We start from the raw sequence: 22,900 nt of genomic DNA, 5'->3' as shown, positions 1-22,900 counted from the left end.
GGTTCCTAGTCAGATTCGTTAACCACTGAGCCGTGACTGGAACTCCTCTTCTCTCTTTCTCGATAGTACTGTTTTCAGCATAGGATTTTTTACTAGTTTGGTTTGGTTTGGTTTTTTGTCTTTTTAGGGCCACACCTGCAACATATGGAAGCTCCCAGGCTAGGGGTCAAGTCAGAGCTACAGCTCCCATACTACACCGCAGCCATAGCAACACTGGATCCGAGCCACGTCTGTGACCTACACCACAGCTCAGGGCAACGCCAGATCCTTAACCCACTGAGCAAGGCCAGGGATTGAACTAGCATCCTCATGGATTCTAGTCGTCTTGGTTACCGCTGAACTCCCACAACAGGAACTCCCAGATGTTTTAGTTTTGATGATGCTCACTTTCTCTATTTTTTCTCTCATCACTTGTGCTTTTGGTGTCCTATCTCAGAAGGCTTTGCCCAAGCCAAGGTTATGAAGATTTCCACCTACGCTTTGTCCTAAGAATTTTATGGTTTTAGCTTTTGTGTTTGGATCTATGATCCATTTTGAGTAAATTTTTGTGTATGTCTTGAGGAACAGGTCCAACTTCATCCTTTCGTAAATGGCTCTGCAGTTTTCCCAGCATCGTTTGTTGAAAAGACTACACTTTCCGCAATGAATAGTCTTGGCACTCTTGCTGAAAATCAATTGACAGTAAATGCGAGGTTTATTTCCAGACTCTCAACTCTATTCCATCAATCTGTTATCTATCCCAGTGCCAGTATCACACTGTCTCATTTACTGCAATTGTATAAGAATTCTTGAAGCTGCAAAACCTGGGCCCTCCAACGTGGTTCATTTTTAAACCATAACTGTATTGGCTCTTCTGGGCCCCTTACATTTCCAGATAAATTTTAGGACCACCTTGGCCACCTCAGGAGGGAAAAAAGCCAAATAGGATGATGGTAGGGGTCATACTGAATCTGTAGAGAAACTGGAGAGGGTCACATCTTAACTATTTTGTCTTCCTGTCCATGAACGTGAATGTTTTCCACTGATTGAGACCTCTGACTTTCAACAATGTTCACAGTTTTGTAAAGACCCCTTCACCATGAAATATGCACATGAGGTGTCATGAGCCAGAAGCTGGACGACCCAGGGGCGGAAAACTAATCAGTGAGATGGGCATGGGGGAAGGGACAGGTGTGCAGCAGGGTTTGGCAGGAGGCATCCTTTCTAGAACTTGGGGGTCCAGCTCCACACCCCAGCTTGCCCACTCTTATTTTCACCTCGGGGCCTTATCGTCTTCCCCCCTTTGGCCTTCTGTGGTTTAGTCATGTCCTCATCCCTTTCACTATCCACCAAAAATCTGTTCCAACGTCTCCTTCCACCTGTTGGCTCAGTTATGACAAGGCTTCGGGTGGGGAGTGAAGTGGGAAGAATGGGGAGCTGGTGGTGGAGGAGAGACGCCCAGCTCCAACAAAGCAGGCCCTAAGGGGAAACAAAGCGAAACAACGTAGGCAGACCCACTGGTCTAGACCAGCCATCTCTCCTCCCGGGACCCTCTAGACAGCCACAGGCACAACTGGCGTCACACCCAGCTGTGACCCTCTCCCGTGGACGATCCGTTCCCCTCCCCGTCTGAACGGCCCTGCCCCTGGGGACCAACCTTCTCCAGGGAGGGGCTGTCGAAGCTCTCAATCTGGTTGTTTAGCTCTTTGCTCAGACGCAGGCTCCAGTTGGAACCCCGGGTCTTCTTGAGGGAGTTTCTCAGAAACTGGGGAGGAAGAGGGTGAGTGGGCGGCGCTCCAGGAAGGGGGTGTGACCTTGGGCACTGCTGACCCTCCCTGGCTCCTCCCCCAGTCTCTAGATCACTCCACCCACACGGCTATGTTCTGTGGGCTTGGGGAGCTGCTGGAGAGGGGCGTCGCCCGGTGCTGCTTTCCTGAGTCTCAGCTCCCCAGAAAAGGCTCTCTCCTTCCTGCTGTGGTCACGCTTCTACTCCCCACATCTTCTGATAAAAGGAAAACACGCCCCTTAGGGCCGCCAACCCCGCCTAGAGCCCTCCCCCACCTCCCTGTCTCTGCCCCCCTGCCCCGCCCCCGACCCCCCACTGGCCTCAGCAGGAGGGATCACTTCTACCTGAATCAGCTTATCCTCCCAAGTCTTCTGATTCCAAGTAAACTCAGTATGTTCTGCAGAAAGAAGGGCCACATGGGCTGGTCGCTTCTGCTCTCCACGCCCCCTACCCCGGCGCCTCCTCCTCAGCCCCGCATCAGAGCCCCTCCCAGGACGGGCTCACCACGTGATGCTTTTCCCTCCCCACCTTCCCAAGAGGCTGTGCCAGCCACGTGGAGCTTCGGCTCCTGCTGTCCAGACCATGCGATCGGTACCCGGCATATACACTGAGGAGGGCTGGTTCAGGAACACGCCCCGGGGCCCTCACCTTCCAGGTACTTGACCAGCAGCGGGATCTCCAGCTCCCACATATCAGCCATGGAGGGTGCGATGCTCTGGCTCAGGGTCCTCAGAAGGTTGAGCATGGCAATCCCGCGACCCTCCCCCTTGTATGGGGAGGACATGAGCACCTGGAGGGCAGGGCAACTCCAGTGGGACCCTGCCCTGGTAGGCAGCCCCAGCCCCCTCACTCCCCACCCTGGAGCCTTGCTGTCCATGCTCATAAAGGGAGAGCTGGACGGGATGGGTGGTTTTCAAACAGAGCTCCGAGGATCCCTGGGAGCAGAGCATCCCTGCAAAGGATGCTGCAGGAGGAAGAGGATGAGAGGCAAGACTGTGAGCTCCCCCCACCCCGGATGCCATGGAGCCTGGGTTAGTGTTCAGGGTCACAAGGAGGAGGATCCATGGGTATAGGACTGAGCTGACCCCCAGGGACGGGCAGGCTATTGGCAGTGTCCTAGAGGTGCTTTGGGGCCTTTCAAGGCCCCACAGAGAAATCTTGGAGCATGCTGCCCCTCCACATCTACCCAAGAGGGACAACAGGGACCTGGAAAGCTCTGTCCTGCCGAGCATCCAGCTCCCTCCTCTCCCTGGAGGCTCTGGGAATTAGGAGCTCAAAGGACAGACGTGACAGGACACAGCCTTGGCCAGGCCAGGGGACAGCCCATGTAAGCCACTCACCAGGAGACGGGCCAGCAGCTTCTGCGGTGCAGGCAGGTCCACTGAGGAGAAGAAGATGCGACCCCGGCTGAAGCTGCCCCGCTCCCGAGCCCCTGGAATAACTTTGCCCTGCAAGGTGCTTCCCCAGCAGCATCCACTTGCCCCCCAGAATGGAAGATGGGCCAGGCAGGAGGACTTTCCATAAAGAACATCATTATATTGGAGTTCCCATCGTGGCGCAGTGGTTAACGAATCCGACTAGGAACCATGAGGTTGCAGGTTCGGTCCCTGCCCTTGCTCAGTGGGTTAACGATCCGGCGTTGCCGTGAGCTGTGGTGGAGGTTGCAGACATGGCTCGGATCCCGCGTTGCTCTGGTTCTGGCGTAGGCTGGCGGCTATAGCTCCGATTCAACCCCTAGCCTGGGAACCTCCATATGCCAAGGCAGCGGCCCAAGAAATGGCAAAAAGACCAAAAAAAAAAAAAGAACATCACTATAATTGGCTTAAGGGAAGAGGGGAGCCCTAGGGGCCTGGGTCTTAGAAGATGCTGTTTTCAGGACACGCCCACCGTGTACCAGACACCAGTACCACAGTGAGGGTACTTTCCTCCTGCTCTGAATCTTGTTGAGCCAACAATAAGTCGACACCCACTCCTCTCACTTCACAGCCCTCTGCAGCTTTGGGAGGCAATGATCCCATGAGAAGCAAACTCACAGCACTGGGACCAGTGGGCGAGGGAGGGCCTGGCCTGCTGAGAAGCTGCAGGGGGTGGAGCCCAGGGGAGCACCCAGCCCCAGAGGCAGGGTGGAGGCTGAGGAAGACATCGGGGTGGCCTAGCTGGCTGCTCCGAGCAGGCTCCGCCCTTTGCCGCCCCCAGGTCCTACAAGGGTCCCGGTCACCTCTGGTCGCTGGTTGTGCCCATCCACAAAGCCCCAGGCCCGTGAGGGCAACTTCCCTGGGACAGCAGTGTCACCGGAAGTGGCTCAGCCTAGCCGCTTTCTTGCATATACAGTGTTAATGATGCTCCTTTGTGGGGGCAGCGCAGTGGGGGGTGATTTCAGAGGACTGAAATGGCTCTGGATGCGATGGCTCTAGTTCCTCCAGCTGGCTCACAGGGGCCCAGAGAGCTCACACCTGGAGAAGACTTGAGCCAGGACCCCTGCGGGTGAGGCCTGGGCAGGGGGTGTGAGCCCGGGGCGGGGTGGGGTGGTGGGTAGATGTGAGGCAGGCAGCTGCCAGAGGAAGATTGTATAATTTTGTTGGTGGTGGTGGTGTTTGTCTTTTTAGGGCCACACTCGGCATATGGAGGTTCCCAGGCTAGGGGTCTAATCAGAGCTGCAGCTGCCAGCCTACACCACAGCCACAGCCACAGGGGATCCGAGCCGCATCTGCAACCTACACCACAGCTCACAATAGCACCAGATCCTTAACCCACTGAGCAGGGCCAAGGATTGAACCCACATCCTTATGGATACTAGTTGGGTTTGTTACGCTGAGCCACACGGGAACTCCAGAAGTTTGTATGATCTTAACCTCCTCCTACATGGCGAGGGCGGCCTTCAGCCTGGCTACTTGGACCCTGCAGTGCTCCCCAGAGAAGTGGGAAGGTCCCAAGGCATGGAGCGGCCCAGCTGCCCAGTCCCACCTGCCAGCCCAAGGATGCTGCCCACCATGCCTGCCCTTGCCGGTCGCATTGGCCTCCACGTCCTTGGTGTGAAGCTGGCGTTCTGCCAGGTTTGTGAGGCTGATGCAGATGGGGGTCAAGGCCTCTGTGTAGTCTGTCTCCATGATGTAGCACAGGAGCCTCACCCAGAACTCCTGCAGGGGTGGTGGGTGGGCGCAGAATTAGCCCAGGCATTCAGTGGCCACCTGAGGGGATGGGTCAGGCTCCCTCTACAGTGTCGCATCACCCCCACTTCTCCAGAACCGCACCCGGACCCAGTGACTGCCACAGCCCTGACTGGCTCTGTCAAAACCATCCCAGCGGTACCCACCAGACACGGCCGGAAGAGTCAGCTAGTCATGGGCACCCCCCACTCTGTGCCTGCTGGCCTCACCCCAAACCCACACCCATCACATCCTCTTTGACCTCTTGGATCCGCCCTCCAACCCAAAATCCTCTAGAGGGCACACCGGGCAGAAAACCCAGCCACGTTTGTCAATTGTCATGATCAATTTCATGTGCCAGCTTGGCAAGTGAAGGTACCCAGTTATCCATCAAACACTAATCTAGATGTGGCCATGAAGGTGTCTGGTAAATCTGATGCAAGTCCAGAATGTAGAAAGGGGATTAATCTGGACAACACCAGTGGACTTTATCCAATCAGTTGAGAGCAAAAAACAGGTTTCCCTGAGGAAGCAGATTGCCTCGAGGCTGCAGCCTCAGCTGCTGCATGAGTCTCCAGGTCACCAGCCTGCCCTCTAAATTTTAGACTTGGCATCTATCCAGAGAAAACCATGACTCAAGAAGATGCATGTACTCCAATGTTCATGGCAGCACTATATACAATAGGCAAGACATGGAAACAACCTAAATGTCCAGAGACAGAGGAGTGGATAAAGAAGATGTGGTACATATACACAATGGAATATTACTCAGCCGTCGAAGGGAATGAAATAACAGCATTTGCAGCAACATGGATGGCCCTAGAAATTATCGTGCTAAGTGAAGTCAGTCAGACAATGAGGTACCAACATCAAATGCTATCACTTACATGTGGAATCTAAAAAAAGGACACAATGAACTTCTTTGCAGAACAGATACTGACTCACAGACTTAGAAAACCTTATGGTTTCCAAAGGAGAGAGATTGGGGGGTGGGGGGATTTACTGAGAGTTTGGGATGGAAATGCTATAAAATTTGGTTGTGATGATTGTTGTACAACTATAAATGTAATAAAATTCATTGAGTAATTAAAAGAATAAAAAATAAAAAATAGATTTCAGACTTGCCAACCTTCACAATTGCACAAGCCAATTCCTGGAAATAAAGCAAACGATATGCCTCTCTCTCCTGGTTCTATTTCTTGACAGATCCTTAGAGCTGCATCTCTAGCCTCCAACTTCACCCTCCCATCTCCCCTCTCCTCATGTGATCACGGAACACCCCCAGGTAATCCTGGTTCCACTCAGCCCCATTCCCACCCCTAACTGTTTGGGGTGAGCTCCTGTGCTAACAATTGAAATTGTTTGACTTGTTCTAGCCACCAGGACTAGAATCCCTAGCTCCTGGGGTCCCCCAGGGAGGCAGCATGGTGAACTGGAAAGAGCATTTTAATCCTGGCTCCACTGTTTACCAACTTAGACTCTTGAGCAACTTACTGAGTCCCTGTGAGAGCCAGTTTTCTCATCTACAAAAGCAGGGTAGTAATAATAGACCTTAGCTCACAGGGTTGTTGGGATAATTAAATGAGATTCTACATATTGCACATCTAGTATAGCACTTGCTACCTGTAGGTGCCCAATGGATTGTAGCTAATATTATTATTATTATTGCTGTAAATAATATAAGCTGCCACTGGATGGGGACCATCTAGACCATGGCCTCACGTAACAGACCATGACTCTCTCCTTATGCTGTCATAGTAAATTTTTCCTCTCTTATTGCTAGGTCACATTGTGTTACAATTAAAAGTTGACACATGTGTTTCCCCTAAAGCCTATGGAAAATCTTAGGGTCATACTGAGCCCTCCCAGGGTATGCCCTGGTGTCTTTCACATTGTAGGAACTCACTGAATATTTGTGGAATTAAACCACTAAAATCACTTATTTACACACACACACATGCACACACACACACCTAGACTGAATGGGCTTTAAGATAATGAACACATTACCTTAAATGTGTTGACAGATCAACAGTACCTTTGATAAGTCAACTTATTAGGTCAATAAGTCAACTGATACTTATTAGGTCTACCGTGTACCTTGTGCTGGCCTCTGAGGGCACTAATTTCCCATCAAGGGCCTAGATCTTGAAAGACAAGAGCTCAGGTAATTGGAAGATCAGGGCCCCCCTGCCATTCCAGGTAGTGAGAATGGGAGAAGCAAGGCTGCTGAATTCTGAGCCAGCACCATGTCCCCGAGCCCAGTGCAGTGTGGACTCGAGGCATGGGCTCCAGCCATCAGCGCAGGCCCAGGGGGCAGGTGGGCGGGGCTCACTCACATTGGTCATCCCACTGACAGAGGAGGTTATGACCCTCACAGTGTCCATGGTGACCTTGTGGACCATCTTCTCCTCCAGGTCCCTCTGGTAACAGCTTTCCCGGTGATTTGTCTGGAACACAGAACCGAGGGGCTTGTCGTGGTCCTGGCTGTGGGTTCCTCACCCCCATGAGGCCTGATGCCTGGAGGCTGACTCTCCAGGAAGCCCAGAGCTGTGCACGTGTTTCAGTATTTCCTAGACTCCTACAGCTTGCTGTGTGTGTCCAGGTACTCAAGTCGTGAATGGACACGCACGTGGGCTTGCACTGGGCACCCTGAGCAGTATTCTCTCCTCTGCACCACCAGGTGCCTTTCCAAAGTCCAGCTGCTCCACGGTCTGCCCGGCAGGGCCACTCACCAGTTTGTAGGTGGATAAGGTCAGCTGCACGGACACATACTTCAGGCCCCAGCCTTTGATCCTGTCCTGGAAGCCAGACAGGGCCAACTGACTGATGATTCGGAGGATAGCCATTCTCACCTGAAGGGACAGAGGGCAGACACGGCGGGACTTAGCGGCCCGGCATCCGACACCCAATCCTGCCACACGAGACAGCTGGAATTGAGGGTGCTCTGGTCTGGAAGGGGCCTCAGGGACCCCCTGGCTACTGCCCCCTCTGTCCACCATCCGCCCTCATCCAGGGGTCCCACTCCGCAGCACGCCCACCCAGGAGCCTCGTCTGAGCCCTCTGACAGAGACACTAGCACGCCTGTTTCTCTGTAGGCTGCTCTAACCTGGTGTCCCTGAGTGGGGACAACCAGCCTCTTATTCTAGGCACCCAGGGGCTCATATGTGGGGGTGTCCCCCTTCCCTTGAGGTCCTCCAGGTACTGAAGGCAGCTCTGCCCCCGTCTCTAGCCCTGCGCAGACCCCCGTCCTGGATCACCCCTTCCTGAGACCCGAGGGCTCAACAGCATTTCCCCAGGGTCCACATCCAGAAGCAAAGCTAAACTCAGGCAGCCCTGGCTGCCAAGGAGCTGGAACTGTGGTTTTTAGCCCAGATTTGGAGACTTGCTTTTTCTAATGTGGGAAAGACCTCATAAAACCCCTCGCCAGCCAAGCAGCTTGAGCGGAAGCTGGGTTTGCTCAGCCTCTCCTCCTTCCAGGGTGGTGTCTGAAACCCTTCACTGGAAGACTTCAGGTCCTAGTCAGGGTCTCGGGAGCAGGTCCACAGCTTCCAAGGGCCTCAGGCTCCCCTACAGGGCTGGTGGGGAAGCTGGGCTTGTCATCAAAGGACTTGGCTTGAGGAGGCGGCCAGAGGCTCCACCCAGAGAGATGAGGGGAGGGAGGGGTGCCGCTAGTGGGAGAAGGGCCCCCCCCGTGCCCCCCACCTGCCCCCCGCAGAGGCCCTGACGTGCATCCTCTCCTGGGCGCCTGCCCTGTTACCTTGGAGCGGGTATCAGAGAGGGTGTTCTTGACCACCCGGGTGGCCAGGTAGATGGTCCTGATACTCATTCTGGGCTCTGAAAGAGGAAACTGCCTGGAAATCTGCTGGCTGGGGTGGCGAGGCCACATCCGCCACCTTCCATGAGGTCCTGGTCCACATCATGCCTCCTGAGAGCCTGACTCAGGCCCACAAACTCAGGGGCACTTCCGTCAGAAGGCGCCCTGCCCATATCTCTGTGCTCTCAACACCCAGCCCAGCCCAGCACAGGGGGATGTAGTTTTTATTATGCTTCACTCCCCTGGCTTCTGCTCTGTGTGTGTGTGTGTGTGTGTGTGTGTGTGTCTCTCTCTCTTTTTTTTTTTTTTTTTTGCTTTTTGGAGCTGCACCTGTGGCATATGAAAGTTCCCAGGCTGGGGGTCAAATCAGAGCTACAGCTGCTGGCCTACACCACAGCCACAGCAACGCTGGCTCCAAGCCTTGTCTGCAACCTACACCATGGCTCAGGGCAATGCCAGATCCTTAACCCACTGAGCAATGCCAGATATCGAACCCATGTCCTCATGGATCCTAGTCGGGTTTGTTACCGCTGAGCCACAACGGGAACTTCTCTGTGTGTCTCTTTTAAACCTAGTGACTCTTTTTGAGGGCGGGGTCTCCCCCTAAGAACGCTTTAGTCTCCTCAGCTGGACACACAGTGCTAGACACAGAGCGTACACATGGGGGCTGCAAAGCACAGCTCCAGGGCCAAGCAGCCCAGGTTCAAACTCTCGCTCCAGCACATCCCAGCTGTGTGACTTTAGCTAAATTACCTAACCCCTCTGTGCTCGATTGAAGGAGGAAGATAAAGGGAGGTTAAAAAGAGCAGAAAGAAAGTTCTGGAGAGGTCAGCGTGGATGGAATCACAGTTAGGCACTCGTGCTGATGCTATGCTCAAGGCTAGATGTTACTAGAAGTCAATTCTGGTGGCAGAAAAATAAGAAATGAGCTCAGGGTATAAAGTGGCAGGTATTCAGACCCCAAGGGAGAATATTACAATTTAGAGTTTTTATCTCCAAAATGGAAACTTTTTTTTCTGATTATAAAAACTGTATAGGGGAGTTCCTGTCGTGGCTCAGTGGAAACGAATCTGACTAGCATCCTGAGGATGCAGGTTTGATCCCTGGCCTCACTCCGTGGGTTAAGGATCTGGCATTGCTGTGAGCTGCGGTGTAGGTCACAGATAGGACTTGGATCTGGTGTTGCTGTGCCTGTGGCGTAGGCCAGCAACTACAGCTCTGATTCAACCCCTAGCCTGGGAACCTCCATATCCCACAGGTGTGATCCTAAAAAGAAAAAAACAAACAAAAAAACACCGTAGGGAGTTCCCTGGTGGTCTAGTGGTTAGGATTTGGTGCTTTCGCTGCTGCAGCCTGGGATTCAGTCTCTGGTCTGGGAACTGAAATCCCACATCAAGCCACTGCATGCTGTGGGCAATGAGTAAATCAATCATCAATCAATAAAAATAGTATATGTTCATTTCAAAATTAAAATAAAGATAACCACTAATAACAGTTTAGGTGTGACCTTCTAAACCCATGTATGCATAAATCAACACCAAGATTTCTCTCATATAACAAAGGTCATGCAACATATGCTGTCCCCTACTACATTGTTATAATTAATATATAGAGGGCAGCTTTTCCATGAAAAAGTTTAGGTGGTATAATATTCCATTGTGTGGCAGTATTATCATTGATTCCACAAATTCCACAAAAACATGAATCTTTATCCAGCTGTCTCTGGGCAACCATTTCCTCCAGACAGTTAATAAAATGTTAGGTTGTTGAGCCCATGTTTTGGGCCCCATCCAACTGAGCACCCAAAATGGTTTATCAGTTTACACCCCTGTTAAGGAAGTAGAGGCTGGTTTCTTGTGTTCTAGACCAGCAGATAGGAGTTCCCATCATGGCTGAGCGGTAACAAACCCAAATAGGATCCATGAGGATTCGGGTTTGATCTCTGGCCTTGCTCAGTGGGTTGAGGATCCAGTATTGCCACGAGCTGTGGTGTAGGTCGCAGATGCGGTTCAGATCCTTCGTTGCTGTGGCTGTGGTGTAGGTTGGCAGCGTAGCTCTGATTTGACCCCTAGCCTGGGAATATCCATATGCCACAGGTGCAGCCCTAAAAAGCGAAAAAATAAAAAATAAAAATAGACCAGCAGATAGCAAAGTATAGCCTTAAGGCTAAATCCAGCCCAAAGCCTGTTTTTGTAGATAAATTTTATTAGAACACAGCCACACTCTGCAGTCTATGACTGCTTTTGCTCTACAAATTTCACAATTATGCATACAAGTTGCATAATTGTCATAGACCGCGTGGCCTACAAAGCTGAATGTATTTTTGTTATCTGGCCTCTTACAAAAAAATGGCAAGGCCAATTCTAAACATTATCTTTATCATCTCTGGCCATAAGTAAGAAGGGTCTCCCTGTTTCTTAAATTTGCATTTCTTTAAGAGAGAGGTTTAATGTCAACAGATGGGTCTTCACATTCAGTTGTCCAGTTTGTGCACTGCACAAGGACGCTCAGTTGAAGGGCTGAGCTGAAGCCACCCACACTCTTTGTAAGTCATGCATGACCACATGCTGCCAGTAGGGGGCATCTTGGTCAAATTCACGCAAAGGTGTTCCCTGAGCTGCTGCTGTTGGGGACAGTATTTCCCTTTGGATATGAAGGCCAGGTTTAGGGTTTGGGCTTAGGGATTTAGAATCAAGGCTTCAGACTCAGCTTCCACATGGTCAATGGGGCTTTAGGGCTACGTCTGTATGGTAGGCTTTATAGTCAGGCTTTGATTTAGCTTTGGGGGTTATACTAGGATTCAGATAAACAGTTTGCAATTCAGACCCAGGTGGAAGCTGGGGTTCAGGCTTATGGAGAGGGGCGAGGGTGTTGCTTAAGTTCAAGGATAGAAAACATGAAGCAGCTGAGAGCTGTGGGTCCTTGGCCCACCCAGCAGTGTCTGTGGAAGAGGAAATGAAGCAGGTCCAGACGTGGGTGACCCGGGGCCGCCCCTGACCCCCGCGCACCCTCCTGGCCATGCTCACCATCTGCGCTCACCACCGCCCTAATCAGGTTCAGGGTCCCCACGCGGATGGCCTCCTTGCTCATCTCCATTTGGCTGAGGAAGAACTTCATCAGCTCCTTGGGGTAGGAGCGGGCTGCAGGCGGAAGGATGGCTTTAGTCACTCCCGCTGAGCCAGAGCAGCAGGACCAGGCAGCCCTGTCCCCGTGCTCAGAGGGGATGGGACTCCCGCGGGGGCTCCCTGGGGGAACCTCACCAAGGGCTATGAAGCAGTGTACGATCTCCGTCAGGTTCTGGCTGCTGTACTGCTGCTGGGTGGGGGCCCTGGAGCACACCTGGGGAGGGGACATGCAGGGAGGGTGAGCCAGAAGGCAGCCGGGCAGGGGATGCAGGTGCAGGAGCATCACGGCCTCGCACCCAGCGGGAAGCAGGTGGGCGGGAGCGAGACAGGGGCTCCACCACCATCTCGCCCTTGGCCCTGGCCCGTCCCGTCACCAGCCGCAGCCCAATTCCCACTGACCCACCCCAAGAATGCCACACCCGGCAGAGCCTGCTGGCCTCACCTGGACGTGCAGCTCCGTGAAGATGGTGTGTAGCTGCATTGGGGGGATAGGGGTGTTGGTGGTGACCGACATTTCCAGGATCTGCCTCAAGACCTGCAGCAAGTGGGAAATGGTGGCAGGTGACCTTCTACCGACTCAAGGTCAGACTCTAGACTTTTGCTACTCAGTGTTTTCCGTGATCTGGATCTATCAGCATCCTCTGGGAGCTAGTTAGAAATGGAACCCACTGTGGCGCAATGGGATCAGCAGCATATCTGCAGCACCATGATGCAGGTTCAATCCTGGCCCAGCACAGTGGGTTAAAGGATCTGGCGTTGCCATAGCTACGGTGTCGTTTGCAACTGTGGCTTAGGTTTGATCCCTGGCCCAGGAATTCCATATACCGTGGGGTGGAAAGGAAGGGAGGAAGGGAGGAAGGAGGGGAGGAACACAGCCTTTCAGGCCCTGCCCAGACCTCTGAATCCAACTCTGCTTCAACCAGCCCCCAGGTGACTCCTACGCACAGCAAAGCTTGGGCAGTGCTGAGCCAGGGCTACTGACCATGGCATTCAAGGCCCCTCTCCCTTTTCTCTCCTATTCACCTGGAGGTGAACCCCATCTTTAGACAGAAGGATCTACACATGGCTCCATCACACTCATTTATGCTCCCAGCTTTACAGCAAAGAGCCACACCTGGTCTGTCGGTGAGACCCTTTCAAGGTCCATGTCAGCCTGGGCCATGCCGCCACTCAGAACCTCGCAAAGGCTCCATCTCACCCAGGTTTGAGACTGGCAGGGGTTGAATGGTGTCCCCCCCAAATTCATGTCCACCCAGAACCTCAGAATGTGACCTGACTTGGAAAGGGGGTCTTTGTGCTATAACTAGTTAAGAATCTGGAGGTGAGATCACCCTGGGTTTAAATCCAATGACAGGTGTCCTTATGAGACGAGGACACAGAGAGCGACACAAAAAAGGCTTGTGAAGACAGAGGGGGAGACTGCAGTGACACAATTCCTGGAGCCACCAGAAGCTGGAAGATGCCAGATTCTCCCCTGGAGCCTTCAGAAGGAGCACCGCCTGCCAAAACCTTGAATTGTTGTTGTTGTTGTCGCACCCACGGCATATGGAAGTTCCCAGGCTAGGGGTCGAATTGGAGCTGCAGCTGCCAGCCTACACCACAGCCACAGCAACATGGGATCTGAGCTAGATCTGTATGCTACACCACAGCTCATGGCAATACCAGATCCTTAACCCACTGATCAAGGCCAGGGATTGAACCTGTGTCCTCATGGATACTGGTCAGATTCATTTCCGCTGAGCCCACGACAGGAACACCTTGATTTTGGACTTCTGGCCTCCAGAACCACAAGACCCCAAATTTCTGTTGTTTTAAGCCACCTGCCTCACGGGTCTTTGTTACGCAGCCCTAGGAAATGGGTACAAAGCCCATGCCCTCACCGTGGCCTCCCAGACCCTTCGGGATCTCATTCTTTCCACCTGCAATGGCAGCATCCATTTCTCAGAGGGCCAATCAAAGCCAGGCCCCATGGCTCCCCCCAGATGCCCCCGCCCCCGGGATGCATGGGAATCCCAAATATCCCCAGCCCCCAGCCCATGCGGCCGCCCACCCAGCCCCTCACCTGTGTGATGAAGAGCGCCTCCAGGCTGCCCTGGTACTCCCCCAGCAGCAGGGGGATGTAGTCGTACACCTGCTCCCGCAGGTCATCGTTGGGCAGGAGGAGGCTCAGCATGGGCTTCAGGGACTTGATGACCCCCAGCTTCACCTACCACGGGAGCAGGGTCTCCAGACACCTTGGCCCAGGACCCCCGGCAAGGCCCAGTAATGTCAACCCTAGCCTCTGAATTCAGGACGCGTGGCAGAAGGGACCTGAGAGGTAAAGTCCAGGGGACCCCCAGGTGGGCAGCGAGCCCAGACTGTCCCCCAAGTCCTGGTTCTGTCGCTTAGATGACCTTGGGCAGATACTGAAGCTTTCTGTGTGTGCCTCAGGTTCCTCATTTATGAAACAGTCCAGCAGCCTAGATTCAGCCTGGAAATCGGTCCCACAGGTAAACTGCTCGGACAGCACCCGGCACGCATGTAGCAGGGACCCAACAAAGACCCTCATCTAGCAATTCCTGGGGCCTTTATCAAGTCGCCTCCCAAGGCACCAGGGCCCACGTGGTTCCGTATCACAAGCTCCCGGCTCTGCCATTAATCAGGCCACCATCTCCCTGGGTCCAGGGGCGTCTCAGCCCCGCAGGCTGGGGAACCGCGACAGGAGACCCAGGAGCTCTCCTGGGCAGGACACATCTCACCTCGAGGTTGTGGTTCCTCAGCCACACGGTCACGAAATAGCGATACATGGGGAACAGCTTCATGGCAAACTGCTCCTCGGTCATCACGGGGTACACACTGTCCTCCAGGTGCCGCAGGTAAAACTGCACCGTCTCGCAGAAGGTCTCCATGGCTGCCCGTGGGGATGTGCAATGAGCCCAGACGGGCCAGAGGCGAGACAACGCCTTCCCAGGCCACCGTCTCAGGATGGAGGGCTCATGCACTTCTATAACTAGCTGGTTTCTGAGATGGCCAAAGATGCTGCTGGAAAAATCTCCACCTGCGTCCCTCCCTCTCTGCTCTTCCAACCCCTTCATGGTTCCCTAATTTTTACCCTGTGTGTCCGTGTGTGACAGACCCACTCCAAGGAGGAGCACACAGGTATGACTGGACCCAGGCCTTGAGTCTTAGGTCAAGGGTAGGACCTGGAAAAAGACTCTCTTCACTCACATCCTGGGGATTCCAGGGCAGAGGGCAGCAAAGACATGGGCCCTACTTTTCTCAGGTATTGGAGGTTTGAGCTACAAAAACATTAAGTCATCAAAACCTGGGGCCACGTGGTCCGATGTAAACGGCATCGAAAACCTGCCCAAGTCAAGCCCAACCTGGAGACGTTTTCCTGGTCTCCCTCTGCTGTTACTCCCATTGCCTTCTGTCACCACCTCTTCGCCCCTCCCTCCTCCCCCAGCACCTGGATGGGCCAGACCTGCAGGCCCAGGTGGGACACATACCACTGCAGATCGCCTGACGCATCTTGGCTTCGTTGGCGAGCCTCAGCATCGTGAACACGGTGGCCAGCGTGATGCCCATGTAGGGCATGAACTCAAACACTGTGGGACGGGGGCACGGGTGGAGGATGAGCCCGCACCTCCAGCCACCCCCACCCGGCACAGAGCCAGGGAACCCCCTTTGTGTGGGCAGCCTGAAGCAGATGAGAGGGGAAGGAGGTGGGCCAGAGGGCAGGAGGGGAAAGGGGAGGGGAGGGGGAGGAGGAAGAGAAGGGGAGACGGGATGTGGGCTCCCCTAGAAGCCTCCGGCTCTACGGGTGTCCCCAAAGTTCTGCGATAAAAAATAAGAAACAGAGAGATTGGGCATGAGGAAGTCAACAAAGGCCACAGGCAACAGAAGAAAAGAGCAAAGAAGGAAGGAAACTGGGAGATGGGAGAGAAAAAAGAGGAGGTGCCCAGTGACAGACCTTCCTAGCCTCCGGCCCTGGCCCCGCCAGCTCCTCTCTTCAGAGTCCCCTCCGGGCTGGACCCCATCCCCCGCCACCGCTGCCGCTCTTCAGGCTGTGGCTTCAGTGCACACAGGCCGCCCCCCCTTGACCCGAGCCCCTCATTTCTCTCCCCCCTCGGGTCCTCACCGCCTCTCCCCCATCTCCTGCAAGCCGCCTTCTCAGGTGCCCCAGAGGACGGGCCACAATGGCCCCCGTGCCCCTCCCGAGTCCCTCCCCTTCTCAAAGGCCCCAGGACACCACGTGGTCCTCATCTCACCCCTGGTTCGGTTCCCCAGAGAAGTCTTCTCCGATTCGGGGCTTCTCCTGGCTGGAGGCCGGCCCTTTCCCTCCTCTCTCTGCTTTCACTCCGTTGGGGTCAGCAACCATGGGCAACACTCTGAGGGCCCCGCTGGAGGGCGAGCCCAGACCTGCCCTCTGACCTCAGCATCACGCATCCAGTGCCCCTTGACTCTGCACTTGGACATCTCACAGGGGGTGCGAACTCATCACACATGAGAGGAAACATTTGAGCCCCAAGTTCTCTCTCCCCAGTGTTTCCTGTCTCGGGAGACGGAACACGCCGTACATGCAGCTGCTCAGACCTGAGAGCCGGCAGTCCCTTTATCTCTCACACCCAAGCCATCAGCAAGTCCACTGACCACGGCCCTGTCTTGTTGCCCACTTCTGTCCATCAAATGAGTCCCCAGGCTGAGCCACCGTCACCTTGTGGTTTCACACCTCCCATGTCCTCTCCATCCTCACAGCAGCAAGGATGGCCTTTCTGGAAGTTTCATCAGGCAACTCTGCAGCTTCAAATCCTTCCACAGCTCCCTGGGGGCCCTCAAACAAAGTCCAGACCCTTCACCAGGCTCCGCCTAGCTCTCGGACCCCCTTTTCCGCCTATCTCCCCTCACTAACTCCAGCCACGGTGACGTCTCAGTTCTCCAGAGGAACCAAGCTTTCTCCTGCCGCAGGGCCTTTGCACACTCCGTGCAGAATGTCTTTCCGCATTTCTGCTTCACAGAGATACTCCTCACTGGATCCTTCAGGTCAGAGCGGAAGTATCGCCACCTCCGTGAGGGCCCCTACAGAGATGAGGTCCCCTCCCCGCTTCCTGATCTCAAACAGCCACCTGGCTCCTCTCTCCGTAACTACCATCGCATTTTAGGATGATCTGTTTTCTTGTTTCCTGGTTCCCAGTGTTTTTCTCACCTGTGGTCCAGCAGCCACCACAAGGCCTGCCTGGAGCAGGTACTCAGCACAGGTTCGTGGAATGAAAGAGAGGGAGGGAGAAGGCGGGCTGAGCAGACAGAGGACAAGGCAGCCAGAGCGGAGGAGGGGAGAGGTGTGGAGGAAAAGACGGGAATAAAGACATTGGAATGAGGGCAGAAACACAGAGAGAGTCTTAGCAGCTGAGAGAGACAGAGACACACAGACGTGAAAAGGAGGAAGGCCGAGAAAGATAAGAGAGAGGAGTACGAGTTCCGGCTGTGGCTCTGCAGGTTAATGATCCCGCTTGTCTCTATAAAGGCACCTGTTCGATCCCTGGCCCGGGAACTTCCATTTAAAAAAAGAAGAGAGATGCGTAGAAGGGGATAGGGGCAGAGACAAGGACAAAGGCCCAGTGGGAGCAGAGGGCAGCCTGAACCGGCCAGACTCAGGGCTGAGGCCCCCGGTGCCTACCGTTGCCATTGGCCAGCTTTGCCAGGGTGAGGATGACAAATTCGTCCGTGAGGCTGAGGGGCTTGAGGTGGTGCTGCAGCTCATACATGACCAGGCTGAAGTGGTTCCGGGACAGGGCCACCAGGGTGTCACTGGCCACCTCTGCCCTCAGGTAGCCCTCCATCTGCAGGGGGCAGGTGAGGGACATGTGGTGTCACCAGCAGCTGCTGCTCCCCAGCTGCTCCATTACCCCTGGGTCCCCTCAGACACACTCAGCCTATTTTTTTTTTTTTGGTCTTTTTAGGGCCGCACCTGTGGCATATGGAGGTTCCCAGGCTAGGGGTCTAATCAGAGCTGTGGCCCCCGGCCTACACCACAGCCACAGCAACACAGGATCCAAGCTGCATCTGCAATCTACACCACAGCCACAGCAACACAGGATCCGAGCTGCATCTGCAATCTACACCACAGCTCACGTCTACGCTGTAACCCCAAACAACTGAGCGAGGCCGGGGATTGAACCTGTGTCCTCATGGATGCTAGTTGGGTTCATTAACATCCGAACAGCGATGGGAACGCCACTCAGCCTATTCTTGTCCCTTGAGGCGTCCCAGGCCACGCTGACCAAGACCCAGCCCCTGGGTTGGCAGAGGGCAGGGCACCAGCCCAGGGCTCTTCTACCTCCAGGATGTCCCTCATCTCCCTGGAAGCGATGGCCACCAGCCTCTGGACGCAGCGCTCCTCCAGCTCCCCCTCCTGCTGGATGATCTCCTGCAGGATGCTATAAATGTTGATTTTGCGCTGAGTAGAAATCTGGGAAACAAGCATGGTGGGAGGGAGGGTCCTGGCGGGGACAGCACGGCCGGGACGGAGCCAGCCCTGCCTGAGCACACAAACCCACCCCCTTCTCCCTCCCACCGGCCCTCCTCCTAGATACGGGTGAGATTGTGATTTTTAATGGGAACCTGGTCTTCGTCCAATTTCTGGCACAGAGCCACTAAGTGATAAGAGGGGCAAAGGTGCCTTTTGTTACATTAATGAGATGAATTTTGGGCCACACCGAAGGCAGGGGACTGCTGGGCAGGAGAACCAATCATGGGATTAGAGGGCTGGAACGTTCTTTCCCACCACTTGACCTTCACCGAGGAGAGAGGGGCTGGAAGTTGAACTGATAGCCAATGGCCAGTGATTTAACCAACTGTACCTCTGTAATGAGGCCTCCATAAATACCCAAAAGGACGGGTTCCTAGAGCTTCCAGGTTGGTGCACAGAGAGACGCGGGGAGAGTGGGGTGCCCAGAGACAGCATGGAAGCTTCGTGCCCTTTCCCATCACCCTTGCCCTCTGCATCTCTTCCATCTGGGTGTACCTGAGTTAAATCCTCTTACAATAAACTGGAGATCCAGTAAATAAAACGTTTCTCTGCATTCTGTGAGCCGCTCTAGAAAATTAATGGACCCCAAGGAAAGGATCATGAGGACTCCAATCTATAGCCAGTTGGCCAGACTTACAATTGGCATCTGAAGTGGGGCCAGAAGGGAGGCGTCTTAACAGGCGGAGCCCTTAACCTGTGGGACCTGACACTATCTCCACGCAGACAGTGTCAGAATTGAGGTGAACTGGACGACACCCAGCTGGTGTCACAGAGTGACTTGACGGTGTAGCGGAAAAAACCCACACATTGCAATTGGATGCAGAATGATGAATACCCCATCTGGCAGGTGCAGCCACCATCCTTAAACCGCCCAAGACTCTGACCGCAACTCCACCACCTCCACCTCCTCCCCCTCTCCTCCTCCCATCAAGTTCATTCAGCTGGCCCTGCAGGGTGGCCTGCGAATCCATCCTCTTCTCATTATTTTCAGCCCAGCGTACTCAGAGAGGCGGGTGTCAGGCAGTCAGCACAGGGTCCCCCCGATCCACCCCCAGAGAAGCCACAATCAACACTCCTGCTCACATTTCCCCCTCACGCCCTCTGCCTCCCTCCTAATCCTGGTGCTTCCTTGTGTGACTGCTCGGCATGGCAGCCCCTGCCTCTTGGCATCTGTGAGTTAGTAACAAACTCTCTTTTCATCTCCTGGGCTGTTGGTCTCACTAATAGCAGAGCCTACATTTAAAAAGTCTGTTTTGCAAATCCCTTGCCTCTGCTCCCAGACTCCAACACACTTTCCTCATGGCTGTCACATATCTTTCTGTAAAATAAAGCTTGTCATAAAGAATTCCTACAAGGAAACCCTTTGCTACCCACCCCCAAAGTCTAAAAGATATTCTGCAGTTCAGGAGATCTGGAAGAGTGGTCTCCAGTGGAGGAGTAGCAGCAGCACTCCCAGAAGCTCATCTAGAAATGCTGACTCCTGGGCCCTGCCCCATACCTACTGAATCAGAAATTCTCACCATGGTCCCCAGATCTGAGTTTTAACAAGCGCTCAGAGGGTGCTGATGCTCTGGTCCAAACTCTACCCTGTCCTACAAGGTCCACCACAATCTCAGTTACCTGTCCATCACTCCCATCAACACCCTCTACGGCAGCCTCTGCCCCAGTAAAGAGTCTCTCCACTGGCCAAGCGCCCCTGCACCCTGTGTCTGGTGTGTCTCTGCCCTGCCCCACATCTACCTGCTCCACATCCTTATAACTCCGCTCACCTGCTCTAGGGCCATGACTCCCAAGCCCACTGTCAGAACACAGAGGATCGTGGAGACCATGTGAGAGCCCCAGACCCCAGCTAGTCCTCGAGAAATGGGAACCCCACCGTCTCGCCCATCTCTGCACCCCAGCACCTCACCCCACATCCACGAACATGTGCTGAGCAGTGGGTGGACACATAAGCCGTCACAGGTGGCCGGGCTCATAGGAGCAGCTGGTGGGGGGGGGGGAGGCCTTACCTCGGGCACCTGCAGGCAGCGGATAAGAGCATTCATCACCACGGAGGGCTCGGTGGTGGCCTTCTCCGTGATGATCACCGAGGCCAGCATCTTCCGCATGTCAAGTCCCGCCCCAGCAGGGTCTGTCTTCACTGATTCGCCATCCATGATGTTGAGGAGGTTTGAGACCTGTTGAAAGGTACCTGGGACAGAGATGGCACAGGGGTGATACCAAGGTGACCAGTAAAAGGGGTGACCCTTGTGCCCTGGTCATCCTGACCCCTGCCCAGCTCTAGCTCCACCTGTGGCATGACTGGGCAGGAACTTACTGTCCACTGTACAGATGGAGGGACTGAGACCTTGGCTGGGACTTGCCCTCCAGGAGTCAGTGGTTAAAATGAGGCAGGAGAGCAGGGAAGGGGGTGACTTTCTTACCATTGTCTTCTGGTTCCAGAGGTTCTAGTTCCTCTGTTTCCTCTGATGGATCCTCACTTGATTCTATGGCTGCTTCTGCCATCTCTTCCTCAAACTCTTTTGAAAATAAGATTTATAAAGTTCCTGGTGTGTTGACGCAACCTAAGATGACCCCCAAGGAGTCATACCCTGCATAACTGCACCCCCTGGAGTGTGGGAAGAACCCATGGCTTGGTTAATCCCATATTCTATCCAACAGAATAAAACAAATGTGATGGGAACCCCCCATGATGGATGACTGCCAAGGTCACACTGTGTCATTTAAGACTCCATCTGTGCACACTAGAGAGAGATTCTCATGCTGGTCTTGGAAAGTAAGCAGCCATGATGTAAACTGCCAATGGAGGGGGCCATGTTGGAAGGAACTGAGGGTCCCAGTCCTACAGCCACAAGGAACTGGATGCTGCCAACAACCACATGAGCTTTGAAGAGGACAGAACTCCATAAGGGACACAGCCTAGCCAACCTCTTGAGTGTAACCTAGGAGACCCTAAGCAAATGACCCTGTTAAGCTGTGCCCGGACTCCTGACCTTGCAAACTGTGAGATGATAAATGGGTGTTGTTTTAAGCCACTATGTTTGGTAGTTTGTCATAAGGTGATAGACAACTACTTGACTAAGAAGTACCTTTCCTCCCCCTTTTTTTGGCCACTGAAAACTAATGATTAATGAGAAATCAACCTCAGCAGTTCTCATCACTCTTCTCAAGGGGCTCTCTCAATCAGTGGTTTGGGAAGGGCTAGCAAACACAGATGTCACCATGGAGGATGAAGAGCTCCCAGATCCTTTCTCCCCTCGTCCCAGGTCCTCAAACGCCATCCCAGGGCCCTTCACCACCCTGTGCTCCCTTCCGCTTGGAAATCCTTTAAGGAGCCAGTCTGAGACCTCAGTACTCACCTTTTCTCAGGATCCTTTCCTGGATGGAACAAAAACACACCACAAGAAAAAGCTCTGTTCTCTGCTTGATACGCATCAATGGGAATATGGACACAGGTGGGATGGGTTGACCAAGAAATGAGAACTTTGGGCTCCTCAGTCGTAACTCAGAAGGGGAGTTACAGGTCCCCTGGCAGGGTGGGAGGGTTTCACTAGAATCATCACCGTTGGGTCCTAGGCCCTTGGAACTCTCAGGTCCAACTGCCTCCTTGAGCTCTATGAACCCAAGGCCTTGAGGAGCGCACAGCACCATGTGTGTTTAAAAACCTGTATTATTTTGTCATTCAGCATTTCTGTCACTCGAGTGTGTAGTGAGATATGGCGGCCTGTTTGTAGAAAGGAAATTGGAGGGATGGGGTGATTCAGAGCCAAATTTCCTAGGAGCCCAAGGTGGAGAGATGTGGTCAGGGCAGCTTGAGGGAATGGGGGCAACACAGGGGTCCTAGGAAGAGGACGCCTCTCCCCCAAGGACTGGACTGTTTGCAGGATGGGGTGGAGTGGTCCCATCATCGGAATATGTAGAAGATAAAGAAATTCATCACCTAGTAAAAGGGCAGTGACCCTTTTTCCTTGAACCAAAAGTGGGGCCCAGAGAAATTCCCTGTGACTTGTAACTGTGAGAGATGGTCCAGATCAAAAGTTTGAGCAATCGAATGATAAATTTCTATTCATTACAGGGCAACAGAACAAGACCTAGAGCCACCTAGGTCCAAGACTGCATAATTAAAATTCCCATTCAATGTTGGTCCTGCCCGCCTCAGCCTCTGCTTTTCACCTCTCACACCAAGGAGCTCATGACCCTCAGTAGCCCATTTCCACTTCACTGAATCCAGAAAGTTAGAAAACAAGCTTCCCCTATCTAGTGCCAAACATTTATCCCCACAAAATTCACACACTGTTCCTCAGTCTGCCCTTTTGAGACATGTTAAGCACGATGGAACAGAAACCAGAAGGCAGTTATCATATGCCTCTTCTTTCACAGCCCCCTCTGCCCTACCTCTACCCACTCCGTTCCAGGCCTCCTTTTCAAAGATTGCTCAAGTGACATGGTTGCAATTCCACCCCACAGACCCCAACTGTGTGCCTGCTGTGTGGCTCTCTAGGTTGTGGTGGAAATAGAGGTGGGTGGGACACACCTTTG

General features: G+C 53.7%; 1 protein-coding gene across 1 annotated transcript in view; it reads right to left on the bottom strand.

Moving 5' to 3' along the window:
• Positions 1 to 21,796, bottom strand: part of MROH2A (maestro heat like repeat family member 2A) — a 49,020-nt gene extending 27,224 nt beyond the window's left edge. The window contains exons 1-19 of the mRNA XM_047770514.1: positions 21,721 to 21,796; positions 20,785 to 20,880; positions 20,371 to 20,552; positions 18,170 to 18,301; positions 17,510 to 17,672; positions 15,342 to 15,440; positions 14,592 to 14,743; positions 13,916 to 14,059; positions 12,296 to 12,388; positions 11,989 to 12,067; positions 11,755 to 11,868; positions 8,672 to 8,748; positions 7,647 to 7,766; positions 7,251 to 7,361; positions 4,755 to 4,902; positions 3,106 to 3,146; positions 2,414 to 2,555; positions 2,110 to 2,162; positions 1,637 to 1,744 (exon numbers count right to left, since the gene is read on the bottom strand). Coding sequence (XP_047626470.1) covers positions 1,637 to 1,744; positions 2,110 to 2,162; positions 2,414 to 2,555; positions 3,106 to 3,146; positions 4,755 to 4,902; positions 7,251 to 7,361; positions 7,647 to 7,766; positions 8,672 to 8,748; positions 11,755 to 11,868; positions 11,989 to 12,067; positions 12,296 to 12,388; positions 13,916 to 14,059; positions 14,592 to 14,743; positions 15,342 to 15,440; positions 17,510 to 17,672; positions 18,170 to 18,301; positions 20,371 to 20,552; positions 20,785 to 20,880; positions 21,721 to 21,796 — 2,130 coding nt within the window. The remainder of the gene's footprint in view (positions 1 to 1,636; positions 1,745 to 2,109; positions 2,163 to 2,413; positions 2,556 to 3,105; positions 3,147 to 4,754; positions 4,903 to 7,250; positions 7,362 to 7,646; positions 7,767 to 8,671; positions 8,749 to 11,754; positions 11,869 to 11,988; positions 12,068 to 12,295; positions 12,389 to 13,915; positions 14,060 to 14,591; positions 14,744 to 15,341; positions 15,441 to 17,509; positions 17,673 to 18,169; positions 18,302 to 20,370; positions 20,553 to 20,784; positions 20,881 to 21,720) is intronic.
• Between the last annotated feature and the right edge of the window lie 1,104 nt (positions 21,797 to 22,900).

This window comes from Phacochoerus africanus, chromosome 3 (assembly GCF_016906955.1).
Source record: "Phacochoerus africanus isolate WHEZ1 chromosome 3, ROS_Pafr_v1, whole genome shotgun sequence".
Lineage (NCBI taxonomy): Eukaryota > Metazoa > Chordata > Mammalia > Artiodactyla > Suidae > Phacochoerus > Phacochoerus africanus.
This window is presented reverse-complemented; position numbering and strand designations above follow the sequence as displayed.